Source organism: Rhinopithecus bieti, unplaced genomic scaffold (genome assembly GCF_001698545.2).
Source record: "Rhinopithecus bieti isolate Rb0 unplaced genomic scaffold, ASM169854v2 scaffold_14549, whole genome shotgun sequence".
NCBI classification, from domain to species: Eukaryota; Metazoa; Chordata; class Mammalia; order Primates; family Cercopithecidae; genus Rhinopithecus; species Rhinopithecus bieti.
The window spans coordinates 1,749,789-1,759,824 of NW_016808027.1; the positions used below are offsets into that span (position 1 = coordinate 1,749,789).

General features: G+C 53.0%; 1 protein-coding gene across 2 annotated transcripts; it reads left to right on the forward strand.

Annotated features, from left to right (window-relative positions):
* The first annotated feature begins 1,232 nt into the window (after nucleotides 1–1,232).
* On the forward strand, nucleotides 1,233–9,823 carry UCP2 (uncoupling protein 2). Of its 2 annotated transcripts, XM_017885272.1 has the most exons (8): nucleotides 1,233–1,810; nucleotides 2,912–3,068; nucleotides 6,081–6,304; nucleotides 6,465–6,675; nucleotides 7,518–7,712; nucleotides 7,792–7,893; nucleotides 8,841–9,021; nucleotides 9,385–9,823. In XM_017885272.1, the coding sequence occupies exons 3-8, from the start codon at nucleotides 6,179–6,181 to the stop codon at nucleotides 9,497–9,499; spliced, it is 930 nt and encodes a 309-aa protein (XP_017740761.1). In that variant the 5' UTR covers nucleotides 1,233–1,810; nucleotides 2,912–3,068; nucleotides 6,081–6,178; the 3' UTR covers nucleotides 9,500–9,823. The 2 variants fall into 2 exon arrangements, with proteins under 2 accessions (XP_017740761.1, XP_017740762.1); XM_017885273.1 differs by lacking the exon at nucleotides 7,518–7,712 and having other exon boundaries at nucleotides 1,257–1,810.
* The last annotated feature ends 213 nt before the right edge of the window (nucleotides 9,824–10,036 follow it).

Genomic DNA, 10,036 nt, shown 5'->3' on the forward strand with positions numbered 1-10,036 from the left:
AATAAATAAATAATAAAAGTAGTTTAAACCCTAAACACATCTTTTTTTCCAAAGAGGACTTCTTAAAGACTTCATGCTACATCTTGTTGATCTCCTCTTCCCTTTTTCAGAGTCCACGCTTTTAACAGTCTCTTTTGCCAAGGATAATAAGTATATAGTTTCTGGAATCCAGATCCTTCCCTGTTTGGACAGCTAAGGGGACAATTTTTGGTCTGCAGGCCTTTGCATCTGTTCTGCTGTCGGTCAGCAATCTCAGGGCAAATTTGCCGAGCCTCTCCGGAATGCACAGCCAGACAGAGCTCAGCGCAAAAGCTAGAGAACCTGGCAGAGGGAGACCCACAGTGCCACAAATAATCTTTCTTTTCTTTTCTTTCTTTTTCGATCTCTTTCTTTTATTTCTTTCTTGTCTCTCTTTCTTTCCTCTCTCTCTCTTTCCTCTCTCTCTCTCTTTCTTTCTTTTTTCCTGCATGGCAAGATCTCCTCATGACAGAAATAATCTGCCTTGACTTCTGTTTCCACGCTGCTTCTGCCAGGACCGTGCGTTCGGCGTGTTTTTCTTTCCGCTGTAATTATCCAGGCCCATCCCAGCTCTGGTCCCCTCAGCTGTTCCCTGGCAGTCCCTTCTGCTGGTGAAAACACACATGGCGCCGACCTGACCAGGGTGTAAGTCAGGGCTCGCCACTGTGTGACTATCAGGCAGATGACTGAATGCCTTTGGGACTCCGTTCCCTCACCGTAAAATGGAGGTTAATACTGGCCTTCTTCTACTCCCTAAATGCACGTGTTTGTCCTGGCCACCGGGCCCAATTGTTGGCTGTTCACGCGTCGGTTACCCCCACAGGACGAGTCAGCCAATTAAAGGCGAACCAGGCCCGGTCCTGGGATGAGACTCCTTTTCTCATCCCAGGCCTGGACAAGCAGCAGGCCTGGGCCTGGCTCTGCCTTGTCACATGCGGGGGCCAGCGCATTTGCTCGCCTGTGTATAGGAGCGTGAGGTCACGCTGGGTGCTCCCGCCCCACCGGGGCCTTTAGTGTCCCTGGTCCCTAAAGGCCAGGCCGCTCCACCGACGGAGAAGGCGCGAACCCCAGCCGAGCCCAACGGCAGTTGCCGGTTGCCGGGCCACCTGTTGCTGCAGCTCTGACTGGTTCCTTCCCTCGACAACGCGGCGGCTGTAACCAATCGACAGCGAGGCCAGTCGCGAGACCCCGCCCCGCCCTGCGGGAGCCAGCCGCGCGCTCGCTGGCAGGAGGGTGGGTAGTTTGCCCAGCGTTGGGGGCTGGTCCCATAAAAGAGAAAGTACACTTAGACCCGACCCCGCTGAACGCTGTTAGAAACCGTCCTGGCTGGGAGGCAAGAGGTGTGTGACTGGACAAGACTCCTTTCTGGCCGTCAGTCTTGCCATCCTCACAAAGAGGTTGGCGGCCCGAGAGAGTGTGAGGCAGAGGCGGGGAATGGCAAAGGAGTGACCATCTGGGGGAACGAAAGAGTAAACGCGGTGATAGGACGCACGGAAATGGGAGTGGAGAAAGTCACGGAGAGAACCTTAGGCGGGGCGTTTCCCGCGGAAAGGCGGCGGCTCCAGCGTCTTTTCACCCAAGTACGAGCTGGCACGCCCCGCCCCGCACGCCCCGCCCCGCACGCCCCGCCCCCGAGACCTGTGCCGAGCCGCCGCCCGCGCGGAGCCACACTGCAAAGCCCTGCTGTTCGCGCCTTGAGATCGACCGTCCGCGTTGGTCCGGCTCGCCCGACGCGCCCTCCTCCAGCCGATACACGCAGCCGCACGCACTCTCGTGTTCTCCCTGAGGCTCGGTGAGCCTGGCCCCAGCCCTGCACCCTCTGCGCCCCCTACACCTGTTCTGCGTGCGCTGCCCGCTCTTCCATTTCCCTTCTCTCCCACCCAACTTTGTACTCTTTTCTTTCTTTCGGTTTTATTTCTTTGTTTTTGTTTGTTTGTTTGTTTGTTTGAGACAGGCTGTCGCTCTGTCTCCCAGGCTGGAGGGCAGTGGCGCGATCTCGGCTCACTGCAGCCTCCACCTCCCAGGTTCAAGCGATCCGCCTACCGAGTAGCTGCGATTACAGGCGCCCGCCTGGCTAATTTTTGTGTTTTGTAGAGACGGGGTTTCGCTTTGTTGCCTAGGCTGGTCTCGAACTCCTGAGTTCAAGCGATCCGCCCGCCTCGGCCTCACAAAGTCCTAGAATTTTGGGCGTGAGCCACCGCGCTCGGCCTGTACAAATCCTTTATGTCCTTGGTTCTTTGTTTCTCTTCTCTTACTCTTTTTCTTACTCCCTTTTGTTCTTTCCCTCTCCCGTTCAGTTGGCTGTCGTTTGATCCTCCACCTTTCAATCCCTCCTTTCCACCACGACGCCCAGCCCTGCCTTGGATGGGGACCGTCAGCGATGACCACAATGACCTCTCTCTCACCAGGCGGCTCCAGGCAGTGTTCCTGCACTGCCTTTCCCAGGGCTTGGGGGCTTTTTCTAGTGGGCTTTGAGCTGCTCAGTCTGGCCCCTGCAGGGCCAGCTCCCAGCCCATCCAACCTCCTCACAGCCCAGCCTGGGCCCTAGCCAATTCCCGGAGATTCTCTGTCCCATCGTGACCCCCTCATAACTCTCTCACTCACCAAAGTCTGATGACTGTGCTAGGGGGTGCTTATCTAGAGTACTGGGTGTTACAAAAGCAGAAACCTGGACAGGAGCAAATTTGTGATATTAAGCAGGTGGGGTGGGGGTGGGGAGTGTACCTAGGTTCATTTTCTGCCCTGCTTTTCCCCTTTCCAGTGTGTGCACTTAATCAGTTCCTGGGTGAGATGGGCCCTGTTCTCCATCCCTCTCCAAGGCATGGACTGGGTGGGCTTGTGTGTCTTGGGGCAGGTGGCCCTTTCTAAACTCTCCGCCTTTGCTCACCCACAGGACACATAGTATGACCATTAGGTGTTTCGTCTCCCACCCATTTTCTATGGAAAACCAAGGGGATCAGGCCATGATAGCCACTGGCAGCTTTGAAGAACGGGACACCTTTAGAGAAGCTTGATCTTGGAGGCCTCACCGTGAGACCTTACAAAGCCAGGTAAGAGTCCAGTCCAAGGAAGAGATCTCTTGCTGCCTCCTAACCCTGTGGTCTAGGGACAGGAGTCAGCGGGGCATTAACAAAAATAACTACCATCCCCACCCCCATGACAGTGATGTGGCTCTTTCCAGTTCACAGAGCACTCTCACACCTCCCTGCTCTCATTCTGGCCCTTCAGCCGAATCAAGCCAAGGTTCTTGGTCCCCATTTTATAAAGGAGAAAACAGGCCCACGTGGAACAGTGACTGGCCCCAGGTCATCCTGGGAGCCAGCAGAAGAGCTAGGACAGGAACCTATTGTTCTAACTTCATATTTTTGATGCTAGCTTTTGACTATCCCTGAAACCGAGATTGGTAATCAGCCTTGTGCGGCTCTGAAACTGGTTATTTGCTGGGAACTGTAAGAAAGGATTAACTATTTCTAGGCCTGCATTTTAATTGCTGTCAGTAGGGCCCCCTTACCCACCCTCTGAAGGGCCTGGTTTGGCAAATCCAAGGCAACATTCAGAATGGCAGCTGAACCTCTGTGCACTTGTCTTTGGGCAGCAGCTGGGTCTTATTCTCTGGCCTTCACAACATCCTGCAACCCAGCTCAAGGTTAGGAATGTGATAGACTCATGTCATGATGTCTCTGATGCCCAGAGAAGGGATACCATTTGCCTGAGCCTTCTGAGGACTGTTTAATCAGCCTGAGAGAACTTTCCTTGTGAAAGGCCCTGCCTGTGCCTGGGGCTGAGAAAACAGCAGGAAGGAACTGAGGAGCTGGGCAGCAGTGCAAAGCAAATACCACCAGCTTTGGTGCCTGTAGGTGTGGCTCTTACTCATCTCACATGGAAGTAAGGGCAGCCACCTTGCAGGGCTGCTCTGAGGATTGAGCTAATACAGTGCCCTGGGCATTGGGGGGGGAAAGTTGTGGAGCACCTCCTGGGGGAAGGGGGTGTCAGAGCAGGGAACCTGGGGAGTCCAGGGGCACCTTCATCAACCCGCTCTGTCATTTGAGCAGCAGTCTTCACTGAGCCTCATGGGCAAGCTGGAGGGAAACAGGAATAAGGTCAGGCCTTGTTCTGTAGGTCCCAGTGTAGTTGCTATGGTGAGTGTCTTCATTTCCCTGGTTGCCCCAGCCACCTGGAGTGAGAAGCCCAAGAGGAAGCTGGGTGAGCTCTTTGTTTCCATGGGTCTCTGTATTCACAGCTGACTCCCTTCACCAGCCAGCTCTTTCATCTGAGCCCCAGCAACCAAGGCAGTCAGTCAGGCGGGGCTCAAAGCAGCTGCTCCAATGAAGTCAAAGAAATAAGCTCAGGGGAAGAAGCAGGTCACCCTCCCCCACTAGGGTGCTGGGCTCACTTCCTCTTGGGGCAGTGGAGGAGGGCGTGGTTCCAATTCAGAACAAAATGGGGCTTTTGGTTTCCCTTATCACTCTTCACAGCTCTGACCTGTACCCCCCATCCTTGCCTGTCTTGTGTAAGTGTGGATCCCCCTAAGTTGGAGGAAAGGAAACTGGCCCAAACAAAAAGGAGAGCAATTTTCTTTGCATCACATGGTAGGCCAGGAGGAGTCTAATGCCCCAGAGTTTACTCTCAGCCCCCAAAATCACCTAGCTCAATGTTACCTTATCTAAGAAGTCTTTAGTTTTGTTGTTGTTGTTGTTGTTGTTGTTGTTGTTGTTGTTGTTTGAGACAAGGTCTCACTCTCTCACCCAGACTGGAACACAGTGGCACAATCACAGCTCACTGCAGCCTTAGCCTCCTGGGCTCAAGTAATCCTCCCAAGTAGCTGGGACTATAAGCATGCACCATCATGTCCAGCTAATTTATTTTTATTTATATTTTTTTAGACAGGGTCTCACTATGTTGCCCTGGCTGGTCTTGAACTCCTGGGATCAAGCAGTCCTCCCACTTCGGCCTCCCAAAGTGCTAGTTTGTTTTTTGTTTTTGTTTTTGTTTTTTTTGAAACAGTCTTGCTCTGTCGCCTAGGCTGGAGTGCAGTGGCACAATCTTAGCTCACTGCAACCTCCACCTCCTGGGTTCAAGCGATTCTCCTGCCTCAGCCTCCTAAGTAGTTGGGAATACAGGCGCGTGCCACCACACCCAGCTAATTTTTGTATTTTTAGTGTAGATGGGGTTTTGCCATGTTGGCCAAGCTGGTCTCAAACTCCTGACCTCAGGTGATCTGCCCACCTCGGCCCCCCAAAGTGTTGGAATTACAGGCATGAGCCACCGCACCCAGCCCAGGAAGTCTTTTCTAATCACTCACTCTTCCTTCTCTCCCGGTGGCCTTGGTTGTTCCCTCCTTTGCATTTTGAGAGTATGTCCTGTAAGCCTCAAATGCAGCTTGAATCATCTGCCCACCCACCCCTGTGCCCAACAGTAAGCCTCCTCTAGGGTAGATATTATCTCCTGCATCTCAGTGAACCACTGCCCAGCAAAGCAGTCTTGCTAAAACAGTGACTCTGGAGATCCTAAGCTGTGTGGGAGCTAGAGGAGAGAATTAGACTGACAGTCTGGGAAGGGACTGAATTCGTCATCTTGTACCTTCCTTTTCTTCTTAAGTTCCAGACCCGTGGAAACCATTCCTGCTTAGACATCCAGAACATAAGCCTGTGGGTCTGTGCCTGTCGGGTCTTAGTCTGGGTGAAACTTTTCTCCACTTCTGTCAGCTCTCCAGATGAATCACAGAAGCAGGAACATGGGCATCATCAGTGAAACCTCTGCATCCAGCAGACAGAGGGCTAGTCCAGTGGCTGTTTATGAGGCAGCGCTAGGAGAGCTCTGATCCAGACTCTCCCTGTATTGAAAGGGAGGGAGCCCTTCATGAAGTATTGACTGCGTGAGCAGGAATTGCTTCACCAGTGCCTAATTGAGTGCCTCTCGAGCTCACATCTATTTTCCCTCATGAGGCCACTTGGAGTCTTGCTGAGGGACTTGGTGCTATTAGGGAAGCTGGGGTTGGGGATGGTGAGCAGGGAGGGCCTGGGGACATCGTGACTAATGGGGCTTTTCTCCTCTTGGCTTAGATTCCGGCAGAGTTCCTCTATCTCGTCTTGTTACTGATTAAAGGTGCCCCGTCTCCAGTTTTTTTCCGTCTCCTGGGAGGTAGCAGGAAATCAGCATCATGGTTGGGTTCAAGGCCACAGATGTCCCCCCTACTGCCACTGTGAAGTTTCTTGGGGCTGGCACAGCTGCCTGCATCGCAGATCTCATCACCTTTCCTCTGGATACTGCTAAAGTCCGGTTACAGGTGAGGGGATGAAGCCTGGGGATCTTGATGGTGTCTACTCTGTTCCCTCCCCAAGGACACAGACCCCTCAAGGGCCACTGGGTATTTGGAGCATCGAGATGACTGGAGGTGGGAAGGGCAACATGCCTATCCCTGTAGCTACCCTGTTTTGGCCTTGCAGATCCAAGGAGAAAGTCAGGGGCCAGTGCGCGCTACAGCCGGCGCCCAGTACCGTGGTGTGCTAGGCACCATTCTGACCATGGTGCGTACCGAGGGCCCCCGAAGCCTCTACAATGGACTGGTTGCCGGCCTGCAGCGCCAAATGAGCTTTGCCTCTGTCCGCATCGGCCTGTATGACTCTGTCAAACAGTTCTACACCAAGGGCTCTGAGCGTGAGTATGGAGCTAGGCTGGAGGCCCCTTGGCCCTTTTTTCTCAGTGATGATTGATCTTAGTTCATTCAGCCATATAGGTGTTTTAGGCCCCATGATCCCTAGGAAGATCAGAGGAACAGAGAACTGGAAGGGCCTGGTCCTCCGCATAGTTCCCGAGCACCTGGGCTACACCAGGCTCTGAGCAGGGCATCATCCCATGACAGTCCTCACCACCACCTTGGGAGTAGGCAGTATCATCCCAGTGTTATAGAAGAAGAGACTGAGGTGGGAAGGCAGTGGGTAGAGGGGGCCTTTGGCCAAGGGCACACAGTAGAGAGCCAGGACACTTGCCTGCAAGGCCAGCGTTCTTCCCTTTCACCTCCTTAGTATGCCCTGCCAACCCTCCATTTTACATATGAAGAAACAGAGCCCCAAAGAAAAAGTTTTCTTTCCCAAGATCACATGGCAGGAAGAAGTAAAGCCGACCTGAGATCCCAAGTCTTAGGAGTCCCAGTCCTCAGAAAGCCACTTCTCTCTGAGCCTTGGTTTTACATTTGTCAGATGGAAATGATTGTGATTTCTCAGGGCTGTTGAGCAGGTAAATGAAAATGTTTTATGAAAGAAAGCACCAGGTTTCATTTTGGTCTTAACCCTTGCTATGTCCCTAGCAAGGAGTAGACATTCATAGGGTTATTTTGTTTGATGTGAGTTCTTAGAGCAAGAGCTTGTAGAAGGCCAAAAGCTTCTGGATTCTATTCCCCAAAGCAGGAGATGACAGTGACAGGGTGGTTTTGGTGAGGAGAGATGAGGTAGAAAACCAGTGCAAGCCTGCTGGCCACTGACCCCATGACTCACCCACAGACGCCAGCATTGGGAGCCGCCTCCTAGCAGGCAGCACCACAGGTGCCCTGGCTGTGGCTGTGGCCCAGCCCACGGATGTGGTAAAGGTCCGGTTCCAAGCTCAGGCCCGGGTTGGAGGTGGTCGGAGATACCAAAGCACCATCGAAGCCTACAAGACCATTGCCCGAGAGGAAGGGTTTGGGGGCCTCTGGAAAGGTGTGTACAGTTGTTTTCTTTTCCCCTTTTCCTCCTCCCCGATTCTCTGGTCTCACCCAGGATCTCCCTCCTCCTACAGGGACCTCTCCCAATGTTGCTCGTAATGCCATTGTCAACTGTGCTGAGCTGGTGACCTATGACCTCATCAAGGATGCCCTTCTGACAGCCAACCTCATGACAGGTGAGTCACGAGGTAGATGGTGCTGGGTCTCACCCTTCCCCCATGCCGGGAGCAGGTGCGGGGGTCTAGTTGACACCAGAAGACTACGTCTTTTCATCCTATTTGCCCTTTTCAGGGAGAGTAAGATATATCTCTTACTTGCCATATTGAAGCCAACTAGGATGAAGCTCCCACTTTGCATATTGAGGAACTGAGGCTAGATTGGCACAATGACTCAGGTCCTCAGAAGAGGTCTCAGCTGGAGTCCCTGTCTCTTGTTTTTGTTTTTTGTTTTGTTTTTTGTTTTTTTGAGACAGAGTCTCACCATGTAATCTCGGCTCATTGCAACCTTCTCCTCCCAGGTTCAAGCAATTCTTATGCCTCAGCCTCCCGAGTAGCTGGGATTACAGGTGTGCGCCAGCACACTGGGTAATTTTTGTATTTTTAGTAGAGATGGCGTTTCCCCATGTTAGCCAGGCTGGTCTCGAACTCCTGGCCTCAAGTGATCCACCCGCCTTGGCCTCCCAAAGTGCTGGGATTACAGGTGTGAGCCACCACGCACCACCCTCTTATTTGTTTTTTGAGACAGGGTCTTGCTGTGTTGCCCAGGCTGGAGTGCAGTGGGGTGATTAATGGCTTGTTGCAGCCTCGACCTCCCTGACTCAAGCAATCCTCCCACCTCAGCCTCCTGAGTAGCTGGGACTATAGGCACACACCACTGTGTCTGGCTAATTTTTCTATTTTGTAGAGACAGGGTTTTGCCATGTTGCCCAGTCTGGTCTTGAACTCCTGGGATCAAGTGATCCACCCACCTCGGCCTCCAAAAGTCCTGGATTACAGGCATGAGCCATTGTGCCCACCCTCTCTGTCTCTTTAAAATCGTGAAAACTCTTAGCTACTTTAGTAATTCTTCCTTCTGGAATGATGAGTGAAGAATCTTGACTGCCTTGCCTGCTCCTCCTTGACAGATGATCTCCCTTGCCACTTCACTTCCGCCTTTGGGGCAGGCTTCTGCACCACTGTCATCGCCTCCCCTATAGACGTGGTCAAGACGAGATACATGAACTCTGCCCTGGGCCAGTACAGCAGCGCCAGCCACTGTGCCCTCACCATGCTCCAGAAGGAGGGACCCCGAGCCTTCTACAAAGGGTGAGCCTCTGCTCCTCCCCACCCAGTTCAGGCCTCTTGGCTACGCATGTCTATCATGGGTGGGAGAGAAGCACCCAGAAGTGAGTATCAGCCCAGTGTCAGGCAGTTCTGATCCCACTCCTGGCATTTTGCCAGCTTTCACTTATCCCTTTAATTCCTTCCTCCCAGAATTGCTACTATCACAATTTTGTATTTGTTAAATGGAGACTCAAAGGGAATTCATACCAGGCAGCTGTGAGCTCAGTTTATTGAGTCCTCCCAGCCTCCTCTGGGACAGAGCCACTGGGTTAGATTGAATACCAGGCCCAGTGAGGAAAGTGGGAGGTGGAGGTACCCCCATGACCTGTGTTTTTTCTCCCCTAGGTTCATGCCCTCCTTTCTCCGCTTGGGTTCCTGGAACGTGGTGATGTTCGTCACCTATGAGCAGTTGAAACGGGCCCTCATGGCCGCCTGCACTTCCCGAGAGGCTCCCTTCTGAGCCTCTCCTGCTGCTGACCTGATCACCTCTGGCTTTGGCTCTAGTCGGGCCATGCTTTCCTTTTCTTCCTTCTTTCCCTTCCCTCCTTCCCTCTTTCCCCGCCTCTCCCTTCTGCTCCTTTACCCACCACCTTCCTCTCTCCACATTGTCATCTCCTCATTGTCTCTCAGTGCTGGTGGAGTTGACATCTGACAGTGTGGGAGGCCTGGTACCAGCCAGGATCCCAAGCCTCCCGTCCCTTGGAACATTCAGCCAGAATCTTCATCCTGCCCCCTGCAGCCCACCCTAGCCCACTTGTCACCCATAAAGCAAGCTCAACCTTGGTGTCTCCTCCCTCTCTTGTAGCTGTTACCAGAGGTCTTGGTCCAATGGCCTTTTTGGTACCTGGTGGGCAGGGGAGGAACCACCTGACTTTGAAAATGGGTGTGATCCACCTTCCACCTCCAGCATCCAATCTGCAGCCCATGGAGGTCTAGTCCATTTCTCTTCAGACCTAGGCCCTGCACTAACATGGGGAGAGCAGGAGCCACCTGAGAA